This window comes from Cebidichthys violaceus, unplaced genomic scaffold (genome assembly GCF_023349555.1).
Source record: "Cebidichthys violaceus isolate CVI_PGR_0920_01 unplaced genomic scaffold, fCebVio1.0.p SCAF_20, whole genome shotgun sequence".
In the NCBI taxonomy this organism is placed as follows: Eukaryota; Metazoa; Chordata; class Actinopteri; order Perciformes; family Stichaeidae; genus Cebidichthys; species Cebidichthys violaceus.
In genome coordinates, this window is record NW_027176373.1 from 10,372,049 (window position 1) to 10,390,025 (window position 17,977).

Here is a 17,977-nt window from a genome sequence, read left to right on the forward strand (position 1 = left end):
GCTGTCTCTACATCAAAAAGACATATATGCATTTCAACATGTGACCATGAACACAATAACACGGTATGATCTGAGTAGGATTTTTTGAGGCAGAATTATCCACAAACACACAACAGGCTAATAAAAGGTTGTTGGTGCATTTATCTTGTTTGTTCAGGTATATGTTCTTCCTGGGAACACTAGCGCTGGATCAATACGTTTTTTCCAATTATATAACCGAGAGACCATTTCTATCACAGCAACACACAACGCACATCCTGCAAATGAGTGCCCTTCTTCTAAAGCCGCAACGAGAGAAATCAATCAATTTGGAAAACATTTTTAAAACAAATCATACAAATGCAACATTTAAAGTGATGTGTCTTCTGATTGGTCTGTAGCGTGTATAATTAACATGAAGAACAACACGACTCCATGGATGGCACCATGAGCTGTTTATATGAAAATGTATTTGATAAATCTGCAGATATTATCTGCAGATTTATCAAATACAATTAAATATATTTGTGTAACTACTCTCAGGCAGATTCAGTTTCATGTGTGGCAGATTGTCCATTAAATCTGAAGATTTCTGGGTAAGCCATGAAAGAGACAAAGAAACACAAGAACTGCACAATGGCTGATAAATTATTCCAAGAACACTGCTTGTTTTGATGCACAATTACACAATGATAGTTTCCATTCGGTGTTCAGTCATATTACAGCAGGCCCCTGCGGCTAGATTTCAGCCAAAGCTCCTAAGGGACTTCATAAATTATTAAACATACTGTTTGTGGCCTCCTTCAACCATACACCTAATGTTGCCTGCAGACAAAGCTACATGAGCATCATTTCAACAACGTGAACAGGAAGGGGGAAGTCATCGTGTCGCCCTCTGGTGGCACCATCCCAAGCTTAATGAAACCAGGGATGACTACTCCGTGGGGAATTCTGTGTCAATGTAACAAATCTATTTGATTAATGGATTCTTAATTTGCTGTCTCAAGAGTTACCACATAGATTAGCTTTGTATTCTTTCAATACTAGAATTTAAAGTTTATAATTACATAATTTAAAATGGCTGATCTGTGAATTACTTGAAAAAAATGATATCTTCTAATGAATGTGTCAAGCAGTTTGAGTGGGTGACACTGAGAAATTTAACAAAAACTCTCCATATGCCTCCATATCAATGCTGTGACAATATTTTGGGAAATGGCAATTGGTGATTTTTAAAGAAAAATTCAGTCTAAACTACATAAAAGTGATATAGTCTCTAAAGATGTAGCAATGTGGATATGATGACCAGGACGGAGGAGGCATTCAAAAAGGAAACATTCAGAATATCACCACATAGTTAAAATCCTAGGCAACATGTTAGTTCTTATCACAGTGCTGCTTTGGTATTTGTATACCTCCCTGCTAAATAACAATGAAATAAATGTTAAAGAGACATTAGGCAAACCCTATATAGAAAATACAAAGATCCAAGCGGGAATTTGCGACACAGGAGTCATTAAGTACATACAGAAACAAATAAATGAAAGCAATACACATGGGTAAACATTAAATAATTATAACCTAATTGCTTAAATTATTAAATAATGCTTATTTAGTTGTCTACTTAAGTTAGGCATGTATCTATTTTTAAAAATCCATTCAACTGATGTAATTTTGTCAAATCTAGTCTTCCATATAATCCAGTTCTCTGGCCTCACAGACATAGAGGAGGCAGTGGGAGGAGGAGGCACTTTAAATGTATAAAAAGTAACAGAATGAACCCCTGGCTTTCTATCCCAGCCTCTAGATCACTGCGATGTATTGCTGACCCACTATGTGGTGATCTAGTCAAGAAGAGTAGTTAAAGGTCATCAATGTTTTGACTGGTAGGAGTTGGTCAACGCTTTGCAGGGAAGAAGGGCTTTCAGTGTTATCCCTCTACTCCTTAACTAATGTGATTGTTAGTGTAGTGTAGCTCTCTTTTTCTTATTGCTCGTGTAGATTTCATAAAATCAATAAAAATGTCTCTCTCATGGGCGATACCTGCCATCTATAGTACATTAAACATACATTTCGAAACGGGCTCATCATCATGATGCTTTCAATTTAAATTCATTGCTATGCACGCCCGTCGCCCATGTTTTTCCTTCTCTGCCACAATAACACTTCTTCAATGGGCTGATGTCTCTGGGCTATAAAACATGGTTCTTCTACACGTGGTAGCCGGCAAATGTCAGATCGCAATATCTGCAAAAAATAAGGAGGGTATTGTCGTGCAACGATACCTCACACGTTTCAAAACAACTTATTCACTGGACTTTGTTTCCAATGCTATTTTGCTCGTAAAACAACCTTTTTAAAACACACTTTTACCTGATGCATCCCTGCTATGAATGACTCACAGTCTAGGCCAGGCAGGCACGCAGCATAAATCTCAGTCCTATCATAACATAGCCACACAGCCCTCAACGTCGAGAGCAAATACACAGCAGCTTTACAAGATGCCAGCACCACACACACACACACACACACACACACACACACACACACACACACACACACACACACACACACACACACACATACCTCGATGAAACACACACTATAACCTGGCAAGCGGGCAGCCAACGATGATCGGTTGGTTTAGTTGCAGATGTTGAACCAGAGATCCACAGGCTGGTTGTACAGAAACACGCAGATGAAATGTGGCTGCGTTTGACACCAGTTCAAACAAAGGCAAGAGGAGACAGACATGCAGAGGAATGGTTCCCAATAACCAACGTGAGGCGCTGCAGACAGATAGACGTCTCAAGCAGGCAGCTAACAAACCACAATTATACGTGAGTTAATTTGAACCACAATCTCTTTCAGAGTTTCATAAATGGTCAGCGATACAATAAGGTCCGTTGTCTGCTGACTTGGACAGATGCTAGCAGTGGCGAGCTAACAGCAGTCACCTGAATATCACCCTCTCCCATTAGCTTTGTTATTAGTGGGTTAGCCTACTGGTAGTGGGAAATAATAAAGACACAACAAAATCAGGCTTACCCCTTATTTTTGTCTTCTGTTACAGAGGCTGTCGATGTGATAACTAACGCGTCACTGTGCGCGATATTTCTGCAAATATCTTCCTCCGCTTCCAGCGCGTGCGAATTAAGCTAATTTGAAATTTAACGGTTGAAAAAAAATCCCAGGTAAACACGGATAACGTCTTTCCTTTAAATCCGCATCCTCGGGAGAAAAAAAAGATCTTTTCCTCCGCGCTGCTACCGGTGCAGCACGTTACGAAACGAAACCAGGCTCTTGCTTTTTTATATATTTATATCTCGCTTTCACACAAAACGGTCAGCGGGGGAAGAAAAAAAATAAATAAGCGATGAAAAGAGCCCGTTTTGAGGCAGGTATGAGACGGATATCCGCAGCAGCTTCTTCTTCCCCCCGCGGCCGAGCATCAGAAGGGCCGTCTAATCTCACTCACAGCCCGCTCCCTGTGCTCCCGTTCAACAGGGAGAAGAAAGAAAAAGTGGACGTGGTGGTGGTGGTGGTAGTTAGGGGTGTGCGTAGGGGGGTGTGGGTGGTGGGTGTGTGGGTGGGTGCTGACCCTTCACAGTCGCATGAGAAGCACATTTTTCGGTATTCTCAACAATAACTGCACATCACTGAGAGGAGGAGATGCTGCTCTGGCCCCCTTCTCTGGTGCTGTCCCTGGTGCTAAAAACTGAAACATTCACACACCATTCAGTTCTGAACCTCCAGACAGGTTTTTGCTTGCAATCTGGTTCATTATAATTTAATGAGGGAATTCTACAAATGCAAGCATGGGGAATTCTAGCATACATTGAATCCATCATCTTCAATCCACATGGGGTTGCAGCCGATTTGAGCATCTCACTGGCTGTCAAAGGTTCAAATTCTCCAGCTATCTCTTTTGTAACCGGTGACGATTTATGAAAAAAAGGGAATCAATATAGAATGACGTCTTCTCCTTGGATTCACCACATCAATGTCAGTGAAAATCATACATTTTAGTAGTAATTTATACATTTGCATGGTGTATATTCTGATATATTCATACATCATACTGCAGGGCTACGTTATATGAATCTTTTAAAACACCTCCCCCACAACAGCGCTTTTTATTGAGACAAATTATTTCTAGAAATCAAAAATCTTAAGAACACCACAATCCTGATGTGTTTTTTTTTCAGGTTGTCCTCCATTCGTTTTAGCATTTTATCTCTGGGAGCTGCTGTTGCACTAAATTATTCCTGAGACACTATGCAGCACCTGGTTTGTGTGACATCAAGCAAGTCACCAAGATCTGGGTTATTCATAAAGCCCTGGAAGATCCTCATGCTTAGAGACCCTCAGGACCAGTGTTTTCCCCTGTGCTTTTCTCTGTTGCACGGTATAGTAATGTGAGCAGTGATTCGATGGTTCCTGGAGTTAGAAAAGATCCAGAGGGACTCATTCATGCTGGTGGTCTGTAGAGAGGCCCTAAGGAAGCCCCCCCCAACACCTAAATTATATTTGTATCTTTGTGTTAGCTGTCTGCACTGTGTCTGTCTCCATTGGGTGTGTATCTGTGAGCATGGGTGGTGCTGAACCAACAAAGTGGTAGTGGCGAGGGCTTTATGGGTTGATGGTTCTCATAGAGAGGGCTGAGCAATTTGGAAAATAGCATGCTACTCATTATAAGCAGTTAGTGGTAATGAAAAAGCTCTGCTGTGTTGTTAGTGTGATTCCAGTATTTAGCATTTTTGCTGTGAGTGTATTATTGTAGTTGAAGCTTTCTGATTGGGCAGGGTCTTTCAAAATGCAGCTATAGCATCAATGGTTGCTATTGATTTGCACTATCAACAAATTTGTCACTGCTCAAAAATGTGTATTTCACTCAGCACCTGAGTCAACAGACTTATTTCAGTTGGGTTGATGGACAGTTGAACTGAGGTGAGGGACGGAGCAAAAAGGGACCTTGCACCACAAAGATACCACTGTTGTTGATTTTGAATCCTCATCAGCCAGATTTCTGAGATAATTCCTATTGTCTAAGCTTGATAACATAAACTCAAATAAAATGAAGGGCTGTTGAGCAACAACATTAACCATCATCTACCCCAGCCATGCTGTTCAGTGGTTAACTGATCAGATTGTGTTTGTTATGTGAATGTGAATGTGAATGTGAATGTGAATGTGAATGTGAATGTGTGAAACTGTGACCACAGTATTTCTAAAAAGGGATAACTGCTCTAGGAGAAACAACCCTGATTAAGTTAAGGTTAAACAATAATTTTCAAGAGATTTTTGACATTGTTTACTCGGTTATACTGTCAGATGCAAGTGGACTATGTAACAAGGCTTTTCTTCTACATTCAGTCAGCGATCTTGGAGAGCTTGATTACACTAATGACACCCTATTGTTGAAAACAATTACCAGTTCTGTTCTTGTAAATGATTAAGTGGAATTTGTAGAAACATCACATACTATGTGCATGCGACTTTCAACTCTGTCATTGTTGACGTGACCCTCCCACATTAGATGACATAACCCAGATACATTTTTTTTTAAATCCAAACATTGAAAACACTGAAACGGAGGAAGAAAGCTATTTAAAATATTGTAGTATAGCATAAACAATCACATTTTATTGCTATGCTGACAATACTCAGGTGTATATTTCAGTTAGTCACTGGAACCTACATGTATCATGATATATTTTGACAGAAGACTTTTTTTTTAACATATTAATATACTTTAATCTCATGTTTACCTCATTTACTCTTCAGTGACACTGATTTGATTCTGTCATTTTTTTATTCATCAAATTGTTTAATTGTTGTTTTAAATCTAATATAATCTTATTGGCAACCTCTGGCTTGACTGTACAAAAAAGCCCTGTACAGTTGTCATTATCATCTGAACAATACAAATTCAAAACTTTACATTGATTTATGTCTGTCTGGTAGAAACTCTCCAATTTAAAAGTGGACAAATTGAAGTTCAGGTGCATTTACATTTTGCTTCTTGAAGGTTACAGTCCAGACATTGTACAGGCATGTTAAAGCTAAAAGAAAGACCCCAGGGATAAAAAAAAAAAAATCTGTAATTTGAGCTGTGGGTATGTATTATAGCGCACACACACACAACCTGTTTACGCCCCCGGCCCCAGACCCCACCCCTGCTTACAGACCCACACCCCAGCAGAGAGCTCATCTACAATCCACCATGACAAAGAGAAAGAGCTGAGTGCAGGATATAAGGCTGCCACTGGCTGCCAGAGTGGGTCCAGCACAGTGCTTTCTGCAGATTGCAGCAGTTTGAGATAAACCCCCTCTCTGTCTGCTCACTATAGACGGGACCTGTGTGGGTGGGGTCATCATTAGTGTGTGCAGTGACCAGGGTGGAGTTGGAGGGGTTTGGGTTTGGTAAAGTTGGTGTGACTGTATAGCTTCACAGCCGGGTGGACATGATCTCTATAACCCCCCCCCAAGCACAATGTGACTGATATTCCCAGCCTTAAATCTGAATCGCATGACTCCAATCCGGGTGAAGGTGGGGGTCTCTGTGCTGACCTTAAATAAAGTGTCTGAGGCTGAGGCAGACACAAGTTTAAAGAAGCTAGATCAACACTGCTGTTCCTTCTATAGTGTATACAGTTGCAGCCCCATTGTTAAAGTTTACTGTACTCCAAAGATATCCACAGGCTAGATTACTTTAGAGCTGAACCCTGTTTTAAAAAGTATAATTCATCTTAAATGTTTTGTTTGTCTTTTATTTTACCCCTGTTGGCTTTGTTTCCTTATCACCAACACCTCTAACAATGCTCTGAGCAAGTCCTCTTTTAAATTTGGCCATCAGGCATGGAAGTCTTTCTTTACAAATGCAGACGAGCTTCACTTCTTATCGGTCTCAGTGAAAAGTTATAGTTGAAATTGTTAGTGATACTTTATCTATTGATAAAACTTTAAATGTAAGAGATTCTTTTTGTTGTCAGTTCTAGCTGCCTATTTGTTCAGCACAGGCTGATGTAGAAAATATAGTAAATTAGTTTTATCAAGGAATCCATAAAAACAGTGACAAAAGGCTTCTTAACCACAAAGACTTGTTGAATTGAGAAATCAAAATTCAGCAGTAAAAATCAACCATTGCAATGACTTCTCATTGTTGTGTGACTTAAAGATGCACTGACTGTTCAAACTATGGACTCATTTCAATCTTTAGATGGGAAATATGCATGTCATTACAAAACGTCATCCTTATGCTCTGCTATGTCATGTTTCTCTCCCACATTCCAAAGACAAGCAAAGCTGTATTTCACCAACAAAGAAGAACGTTTGGTAGCTGCAGTCAACAGCCTCCGGTACCTACAGTGGGTTATAGTTCGGTCAGTGTGACCTACTAAAAGATATTTATACCATTGAGTCTACTTCCAAGGACAACTACGCTATTTCTGTTTCGCTTCTTGCTCATTCTCTCTCTCTCCCGTCCCTTTTCTTATCTCTCTTCCTCCCTAAACTAGTTGCTGGAGGTCACCCTGCTGTTCCCGTTTTAAAATTATACAATAGTTCGACAGAATGAAACCAGGACGGTGAGGAGCTGTGGTGCCAATATGGTGCAACGTGACTCACTGAGCTCACAAGATGAGGACCATCTATAGAGGCAGACAGACAGCTTTGTGAGTTAGTACACCTGTTTCTTGGTGTACAAATCAGCAGACGAGATGTTTCTCACATGATAACATTGTGGCTTCATTCACTTGATGCTTGAGAGCTGAGAGTGTTGTGAAAGCAATACTTGAGTCTACTGTGTTTTAGTTTGTTTGTTGTTTTTTTGCACATTCCACAGCACAGTGAGTGATCACAGTGTGGCAATAATGCTTAATGATTTCATGGCCACTGTGTTTATACAGTATCATGATATATTGTGCATCCTATGACCACATAGATGTGTCTGCACGTCTGAATATAATCAAACAGGCGGACATGTTGTGAAAATTATTGTTCTGAACGATTTCATCCATCATGGTTCTAGTTTAACAAAAAAGGAAATTCAGCAGTAAATCTATAAAAACAGATTCATCCTGAAATGCACTTAAATAATAGTTTCCTCCACAGAATTGAAATAAAGAAAAATGAGCATGAATGTTGCATTTACTGTACTGCAGGAGCAGTGGGATTCTGTATATTGACACTTTATCCATAGCTTCATATCACCCACACACCTCAGAAATATAACCGTTATCATTTTGCAACCAGAGCTGACTACACTATTGTGCCGACATAGTGGTGGTGTAGACCCAGTTAGATTGATGGAAAGCATATTCAGTACTGTACAGATGTACAAGCAGCCCCCTCTAGTGGAACGGTCTTGTGGATCATTTTACTCGAACATAGTGCGATGTATTGATTTGGTTAGATGTTTGTTGGAAAACATCAATTAAAGCAATAAAGCCTAAATAAGTCAAACTGTACACTGTGAGATAGATTGTGTGACACCGCTAGTATTGTGTAGAAGACAATGTAACAGTGCAGCAGGTTTGTGTGTACTTGTCTGTGCTCACACTTCTAATGTCTCCACCTTGCTGCAAACAATCACCCACCTCATTGATAATTTCTCTCTACTCTCAGTTATGCTCCAACGGGCTGCAAGAACAGGCAATTAAAAGGGTTTATGCTTTGTTGTTTTATGGATGATGCATGCACACTGATGTCTAAATGGAAGGACTTTGTATTAGCGAATGCTGTTCTTCACCTTCAGTTTGTTTTTCATATCTCTGCAAATGATGCAGATGTAAGAGTTACACTTACTATCCAATAAATACATTTAAAAAAAACTGATAGAGGTTTGACATGGTGTATTTGTGTATCCATCCATCCATTATCTTTAACTGCTTATCCTGTTAAAGTTCTTCTAACAATTTAGAGTCATCAATTAACCTAAGCTGCATGTCTTTGGACTGTGAGAGGAGGCCGGAGAACCCGGAGAAAACCCACACTCCACAAAGAAAAGGGCCATCCAGCCCAGGAATCAAACCCATAGGCCCCTCTTGCTGTGGGGCAACAGTGCTGGCCACGGCCGTGCAGCCTCCATTTGTGTATCGTCACTGAGCTGTACAACATCTTCTGAGATTATTGTAGGCATCAGTAATCACTCAGAATGCTGGTGTTACATGAAAAGTCACAATCGTTTCACAATCAAGTCACAATCTTAGGTGTGATGTTGACTTCATAAACAACACCTTATTATGGTATAAAATTATACAATAATACATGAGTGAGTGAATACAAGCCATTGGTCTCTTTGACCACATAAAAACAGGCACAAATTTAAGGTCTGATCAATGAGTCCCAACTCAGTGAGGCGCGGATAATGTTGTGACTTTTGGACTTTCTCAGCAGGAATGTCGCCTCATCGTTTATTCTCCTGTGTCTGCATTTTTACGGCCTAGTTTAGGGACCATTTGTTGATCTCAAACTATTTTAAATACTAATTGGCTTACATGATATAGTTGGGAAATGGAGAAAGATGATTTGTCTTTTGTTTGTAGTATTGTGTGTATACATGTAGCTGCCTTTCAATTCATGATTATGAAGCCCAATCGTTTTTGAGTGATTAATTAGCATTCAAATAAATTATGTTTTCTTAAAGTCTTTTGAGTCAATCAAGGGCCACAGTCATTTGGATATGAGACATTTTGACTTGTGAAACACAATAACCTATCACATTAATTAAATTCTGGAATGGGGCCATAATTAGTCCAACTTGTGCTTTTCTGCTATAAGTGTCTGGTGGGAAACTCAGCTGAGAAAGAATCTATGCTGCTTATTTTAAGTACAAGTAAAAGGTGAGCGCTTTTTCATTAGGTGTGGAAGGATCTTTTCGCACAATAAAAAACAGTTTGGTAACACTTTCTATGACCTTGTATGCATTATAAACATATTATAATGTGTTATAATCTGCTAATAGAACTTTATACATATATATATTTCTTTCTTTCTTTTTTTACTTTGAATATGTACCACTGGTAGGGACAGTTTTGTGTGTACATACTCTTTTTCTTAAATAAAGAAATGGAAAGAGATCTGGCAATTTGGCCGCCCATTATTTGTAGTCTACCTAACTTGCTTATCCAGTCAGACATCCAGGGCACTGTGGGACTTGTCATTGGCTGAGAAGACGAGCGTCAACACTACGTACACACGCTGGGGTACCAGTCTCTAAGATGAGACGTTTAGGGAACGGGTCGAGTGTACATCCAATACTAACATCTCCATTATTCTTACAGTACACCGTGTACATGATTATAACTATATACTTTATGTTACTTTTATCACACATGCATTATTCATGGGAATGTATTTTTTATAAAACAAAACATTTTATCCAAATTCACTTAGCATATCACACTTTAGGAAGTTGCAGTGGATGTTTCTGTATAGTGTTATTTCATCATGTCCATTAAAATATGATAATCTGAATTAGATTAGTTTGTTCAAGGCTGATAGAAATAAAATAAATGTAGGCTAGTTCGGTCCGTAAAACACAAGACAAATATTAAACATTAATCAAAACAAAAGAATAGGAAAATAGGCCAATGTTTGGACATAGAATACAATTACAAATCAAAATAAATTAATACACATGAAAATAAATTGACAAACTCTTAAGTCTGTAGTAATAAATATTTCTGCCAATTTATTTCGGAATTACAAGTTTACGAGGCGCTCTTGAAGTGCTCCAATGTCTGCGCGCTGATCCATCTCCCCGTGTCGCTTTATAAGTGTGTGTACAGTGTGTACAGCTCCTCTGCCATGACGGACGAGTCGGACTGGTAGCGGGCCTCTGATCTCCGCCGAACAGTCGCGATGGACTTCGTGCTGAGCGGCGCAGCGGCGTGCGGAGCCTGTCTGTTCACCAACCCGCTCGAAGTCGTCAAAACGCGCATGCAGCTCCAGGGAGAGCTCAAGAGCCGCGGCTCGTACCAAGTTTACTACCGCAACGTCTTCCACGCGTTTTACACGATCAGCAAAGTGGACGGACTGGCCGGTTTACAGAAAGGACTGATGCCCGGACTCGTTTATCAGTTTTTTATGAATGGAATCAGGCTCGGCTCGTACGCCGGCATTGAGTCCTCCGGATACATCCACACTAACGGGAGGGTCAGCGCGGCCAAAACCACGTTAGCGGGGGCTGTGGCTGGAGTGGTGGGAGCCGTGATTGGAAGTCCCGTATACCTGGTCAGTAGCTGGGTTCACTGCAGCCTGAGTAGGCTTGACTTTCTTTGTACTTTTTCCTTTAAGGTTTATCAGCCGTGACATTTCAAGGTGAGCTGTCACTTGTAACTTTTGGAGGAAAAGTAAACACAAATCGTCTCCATTGATTGACAGGTTAAGACTCATCTGCAAAGTCAGTCTACCTCCTCTATTGCAGTTGGACATCAGCACAAGCACCAGGTAACAAAATAAACCTTGAGATGGTATTAAACATGAGTGGCAGGCTTAAACACAATTCCTCTTCCTTGCCAGGGGATGATCCTTGCTCTGGCAGCCATCTACAAGCAGCATGGCATTCTGGGACTGTGGAGGGGCTCCAGTGCTGCTGTACCAAGGGTCAGCGTTGGATCAGCTGCACAACTCTCCACCTTCTCTTCCTCCAAGGAGCTGGTGGTTGACCTGCAGGTCAGACTATTTCATTGCTCCCCAAGAGGGCTCGCTGAGGTTTAATGAAAGTCATCTAAATTCAGTGGTGATGAGTGGAAACAGGCTGACTGGAGGAATGTTGTCTCCCCAGTCTTCCCCCGCATGTGCACGTCTTTCTTATGACCGCACTGTTCGATAATAAACATGTCTGTTTTGGGGGTCTTGCATAACTCGCAGAGAGCTGCTGTGATTAGCCACTTAACACAGTAAGAACATGTTTCTGGATGGCATTTGCTCATTTTATCTAGAGTTGATTGATCATGACAATAATCATTAATTGCAGGCTTGAGAAGAGGTCATTTGTAGTCAGTTGCTGTGTACAGATTATAAAACCAGTCATTGTGGCGCTGACAAAGCATTGCACTCTTCTGGAATAGAAATTCGACACCTTTCATTGGGCCCCCTGTCTGAAAAACGTGGAGCTTACACAACTAGTGCAATGGTTTAACGGTTGCAAATTGCTGCTGACCCGGTTCTAGTTAAAAAATAAATACAAATCTTTCATACTTAAAGCCAGAACTATAAACACATATCAGTGAACTGGTGTGCAAAAAAGTTCAGACATTCTGGTTTAAAGTTGTCATGTACTACTTTGAACTGTTTTAATTGGCTGGTGGGGGAGTGACGGTGCAAGTAAAAGGCCTTCGAAGAGGTAAAGATTGCTATGTGCTGCTTTGTTGTATGTTTATTGATGTATTACCTTCTTTATAAAAGCGTCACACAAATTTCCTCTTCTTTGCGTAATAACGTATTTTTTTGTATACTTTTGTGTACATCAGGTTTGCATAGAAAGCAGCTTTGACTGGAACTACTGGGGAGTGTGTGTGTGTGTGTGTGTGTGTGTGTGTGTGTGTGTGTGTGTGTGTGTGTGTGTGTGTGTGTGTGTGTGTGTGTGTGTGTGTGTGTGTGTGTGTAACATAGTCACTAATAATAATCATCCTTCTGTTTTATTGCATTTAAGAGATCATGACCAGTTAAAATAAGATCTTGATGATGATACTGGTCTAGAATCACTGCACTGGTGCGCAGAGTGTGCTACATCCTGTCTTTTCTCACTACTAGCGTACTGCGACTAGAGCCTCTCATATCCTCATGGTCTTCTATCCTTATGGTCTTCTTATCCTTATGTCATTTTCTTCTTCCCAAGGTGTTCCCAAAGGACAGCTGGTTGGTGCCCCTAAGTGCCGGCATGATCAGCAGTGTGGTGGTGGTGATGGCTATGACTCCTTTTGATGTAGTGAGCACACGGCTCTACAACCAGCCGGTGGATCACTTGGGCAAGGTGAGGAGAGAGACTGATATGTTAAAGTTACACTTCTTTAGGTTTTGGTCATCAAACTATTTTTTTTTATACTACGTATGTAACGTTGACATTTGTTTTCTGCAATAGCTATTCACCATTTACCTTGCATGGCAGCTCCATTCTCGCAATGTCTCTTATCACACAAAAATCCATCTAGTCAGGCTTCGAGTGTGTCCGGTAAGCCAGAGCACGGACCAATCAGTGTCCTGTGAGGAGCTACTGGGAGCAACGGGCGTGGCTTAGGTGTGTGCGAAGACGACACAGAGAGGCGTGTTCCCTAAGGGCTTAATGTAGATGCTGCAGTAGAATCAGTTATATCAGAACTGGAGAGTATTTCTTCTTTGAAAGAAGAGCCAAAAACAGCACTGAAGGCTTTTCTCCATAGAAAAGATGTTTTCCCTCTTCTCCCGACCGGCTTCGGTAAGAGTTTGATTGACAGATGGTCCATCCAATCACCTGTCAAGTGTCTTTTTAAAGCCAATGACGGCTTCTCAGATTGTTCAATGTAACAAATCGTCTGATGTAGAGAGAGCTAATCCCAATAAAAATAGTCTAGGTAATTTATTGGACTGTGCAATCCAACACATTGTTGGGAAAATATAGATACACCTAATGGTGTGTGCATGTGCCACAAAACATCTTAACCACTTTACGATACAGCCGGAAACTCTGACCAAATCATTGTTAACCGTCAAATTGCATTGTGGGTAATGTTTAAACGGTCTATTGTGAGTCTGACACTGTTAAACCATTGGGTTACCCTTAATGATTATACCTCGTAAGGAGTGACTGATAATAAAAGAGAGCTCAAAAACTCATCTTTGAAATTCAGCGGATCAAATCCAGGCTGACTTTCATTTTCTCATCTTTTAGGGGCAGCTTTATAAAGGATTCGCTGACTGCTTTTCTAAGACGCTGAGGAAGGAAGGCTTGATGGGACTCTACAAAGGCTTGGGAGCCTCTTATTTCCGGCTCGGCCCACACACCATTCTGTCTTTGTTCTTCTGGGATGAACTGCGCAAACTGTACCAGCAGTTCAGATAACACCCGGAAAAATGGGTAACTCAATAAGCTCTCGAGTGCGTAGGCTAAATGAGTCCTCATTTAATGAGGATACCATTATGAGGTTAAAGGAAAACCAGGAGATGGCCGTCTTTCTTGATGGGAAAGAGAAATAGCAAAGGTCACATTTTACACTCCAAAAAGAAAACACATGAGTACATTCAAAAGTACATCATGGCTCTTTTATAGCACGTAAACTCCTCAGTTAAGCTTTTCCAAAATATATAAATATTTTGGAAAAGCTGCTTCATTCTTAACACACCACACTGGCAGTAAAATGTATCTCCGACTGTATCCACGGGATAAGACTACCTCCATGTTCTTTATGATTTCAGTTTAACCAGAGACCAGCGTACCTGCATGTACAAACAGAGTGCAGTGCATCTTAATCGTCAGCATTGCTTAATGCTTAATGCACGCTTATATTTAGATGCATCAGTACAATTGTTACTGAAAAGATTAATGTCATATAACATTTGCCTATAGGCTGAGCTAATTTGCATCGCTTATGCTTTTCTAAATTAATAATTAGAGTGCACGATGAAACCCAAACAATGACTAGATTACGCTAATTAACCGAGCAAGGTTTCACCGCGTCATTGAGCCTTTTGAGGAGACTAGTTAAATATTGACATAACACAGGTATGTTGAAAAATGTCAAATATATTACGATTTTATTATCAATACATTTATTTTATGTTGCTGGAGATTAGCTTACCTGTTATCTGCACAAACATCTGTTTCTGTTTATATTTTATACATCACGATTGATATTAAAACTATTTAAACTAACAAAAATAAATTAGTTGCGTCGTTGTCTGTGTGCTACATAAATGCAGCAGATAAATTAGCTTTAACGTCATGCACATGTAATTTTACATTCTCCAGGTCAGCATGAGCATACATCAGTGTTACTTAGCTGCTTAATATAAGCTCAAAGCCAGAGTAAAGACGTAAAGCCAGAGAAAAGAGTTTTATTTCTTCACACAGTTTGAAAACGTCAGTGTCATTATTGCACCAGTGTGCGGTAGACATCCGGCTCTGAAGACTGTACAGTTTAGTCCGATTATGAAATGGACAATTAGAATTTATTTAGTTATAAACTAAACTGCTCTCTAAGGTGTGAGCCAGAGGTGGTGCTTTTTTCATAAAGTGTATGATACTCTTCAAGTGTCAAAGTTAAAAAAAAAAAAACATTATTAGTCTTTGTCATGACACACGTGATGAATGTACTGAAGCTTTAAGAACACATATTTTTCCTGTTAACGTCCATAACATAACACAAGAAACAAATGGTACCTGAGTTTATTTTGTATTATGAAGTTGACGTTTTGCTCTCCTGATATTGTCATTTTTATACTCTCCAAGCAACTTTGTTTTCTCGATGTTATGATTCGTACAGTAAGCAATGTATGTGGTTTATTATGAGTACTCTAGTGGGCAAGGGAACTGTTTTTAACTGCAGTATCAGCTGTGTAATTTATATACTGACAAAGATTATCCTAATTAAGGTGGATCAACCTGACTATGATAGTCTTCCCAATACCACATTATTAGACTATATAAAGCTGTCTTTGAAATAATAGCTCAAGCATGTCTAAACAAATAATTTCTGTCAAACAATCTTGTGCCAAACCTTCTGTCGTTTGTTTGGTTCACATCAAGCCATACACAATGTGTGGTGTTTCATTAAAATACCAAACAAACTCCTTAAAATCAAAACCAGATTAGAAACCAGACTGTGTGAACATTTATTGGCTAGAATGACCCCCTTAATCAGATTTTATTTATTTAACATGAACAATTACACCCAATCTTAACATGGTATATGTAGCCATGCCATTATGATAACACCACTTTTGTTCAAGTAATTAGTGTGAGTGGAAGCCTGTTAAGTGATCTACAATGACTACAAATGGAATAGTTAGTGTTTAGTTTGTATAATGAATAAAAGGAAGTAAAACGTCTCAAATAAAGGGACTGATGATAATGTCAAATGCAAGCAAAATGCTAAATGTAGTTTTGATACTTTTGTTTTGAAATTGCTCTATTCATTTGCAGATTGCTCCAATGCAAAGTTTCTGAGGACTTGTGAATGTTACACGCAGCAGCTCGGCTATGTTTCATGAATGTGTTACAGAATCAACTTCCTGTTATGGACAGCCAATTTCTGTGCATTAAACTTGAAGAGCAAATAAATTATCTGACTTTTTAATGACCGACATTGTGGTGTTACCCTGTTTCATATGGGCTGAACTGAATATGAGAGTAGAGGAATTTACATTTTCAAATCATATTATACTCGACCCATAGTACTATTGTCTTCCACTATTTTAATGGTATTTTAGGGAAGTCGTGGCTTAAAGTTAATTTCCTGACGTTTACAAGAATTACAATAATCACGTGACCATTACATTTAAAATTGACCAATTGGTGAAGTTCTCCACCGACTTTTTGGAGAACAGAAAGAACAGCACTCTGTGTTTTCACATTTCTAATGCATTTATCAAGGGAACCCGTTTTGATTGACAGATTGTGTTCCGCATGCAGAAGGATTTGAAAGGAAAGGATTCATTTGGAAACAGAGAATGTATTAAAAAAAAACCATCTGAAATATGAAGGGTAGTGAAATATTTAAACAAGACAAAGAGCCTACAGTCACGTTAGCGGCTGTATTTGTGCATAAAAGCAGAAATTATAGTTTCAACAGCTGAGCCCAGTTAGCTTTTCTGAGGATGGTCTTTGTGTTAGCTGGGCCATTATAGCAGTGCTGTGCTTTGGATATTTAACTGTGTCGTTCAGGAAGTCAGCTGTGTGAAAATGCAAACATAACGACATAATAGACTCAGGTGGAAATGTACGAGGCCGTGCTTCTTATGTACACACAGATAATGTGTGACCGCGCCTAAGGTCTTCGACGGTCCTGACAAAGGTGAGTAAAGGTGACAGGTCTGCTTATTCTTTAATTTTATTACTTAATGTTCAGAGGCAATAATTCACAGTATCGTTAAATTGAGTTCAGTGTACAGTTCAACAGGTATGCAAGTGAGACACTTCATAAAAGTGCAACAGTAAAAACGCATAAAGAAATAGTTTATTATACCTGGTGAGACACGACACCAGTATATTTGTGTTGAGTTGAATGGAAACAAACAGGTAACTGACAAAACAAACAAGGTTAATGTGTTACTGGCTGCCAGCTCACCTCAGTGAAATGTCTGGAGTGTTACTGAGCAACACAGAACATTTTGTTCCCAGTGGCTGGCATTGCTTGAAGCTCAGGCAATTCTTCAATACAAAATCAGTGCTGCTTAGATATCTAAAAACATCAACAGGTTCCAGTATATTCCAAGTCCCATATGTAGGTGAAACGATTGTTTTAATCATCATCTTTCACATGATTTACTAGAGCTACCACAGCACCCTCTCGTGGAGCTTTCCCCTAATTGCTCTCATTGAGACTTCAAGGTTGATGGCATTCAATCTCTCAGATCTGAGCAGAGAAATGATTGACAAGGGCCCAACCCCAATGTCCCTCCTGAGGCCTGAAGCCCTGAACCCTCAGGGACTTAAATGACGTCACCCGGTAAATGCTTGAGTGCGAGAGGCTGCAAGGAAAGTCTGACACGACTTGAATGCATCATCAGCAGGATGCACCTTCAACCACAGAGGAGTGAGTTATCGGTGAAACAAAAGCTTGCGAATTAGCTTGTGTCTGCTGCATGACCAAACCTCCTCCCCAGTTTAAAACCTGTATTAAAAATGACTGATTATCTCTGGAATCTGAGGAAGACTTCTATGGCAGCTGTCACCTACAGATGCCATTGAAAGCTGTGCTTTCCCTGAGAGTGAAGTCATTCTTATTTACACCACTAGAGAGCAACACAAGATTTTGAAATATCTAACAATAATGAGACACTGAATGCAGAAATA

The 17,977-nt window shown here is 39.8% G+C and overlaps 2 protein-coding genes across 4 annotated transcripts in view; one reads left to right on the forward strand and one right to left on the reverse strand.

Annotated features, from left to right (window-relative positions):
* The window catches only part of sptbn2 (spectrin, beta, non-erythrocytic 2), a 48,255-nt gene extending 44,773 nt beyond the window's left edge, over nt 1-3,482 (reverse strand). For all 3 annotated transcript variants that reach the window (XM_068716245.1, XM_068716243.1, XM_068716241.1), the window contains exon 1: nt 3,028-3,482. The gene's annotated coding sequence lies outside the window, so the exon portion shown is untranslated. The remainder of the gene's footprint in view (nt 1-3,027) is intronic.
* Nucleotides 3,483-10,755: 7,273 nt separating this feature from the next.
* On the forward strand, nt 10,756-15,277 carry slc25a35 (solute carrier family 25 member 35). The gene is made up of 5 exons (XM_068716248.1): nt 10,756-11,217; nt 11,368-11,433; nt 11,506-11,658; nt 12,827-12,961; nt 13,856-15,277. The coding sequence occupies exons 1-5, from the start codon at nt 10,846-10,848 to the stop codon at nt 14,024-14,026; spliced, it is 897 nt and encodes a 298-aa protein (XP_068572349.1). The 5' UTR covers nt 10,756-10,845; the 3' UTR covers nt 14,027-15,277.
* The last annotated feature ends 2,700 nt before the right edge of the window (nt 15,278-17,977 follow it).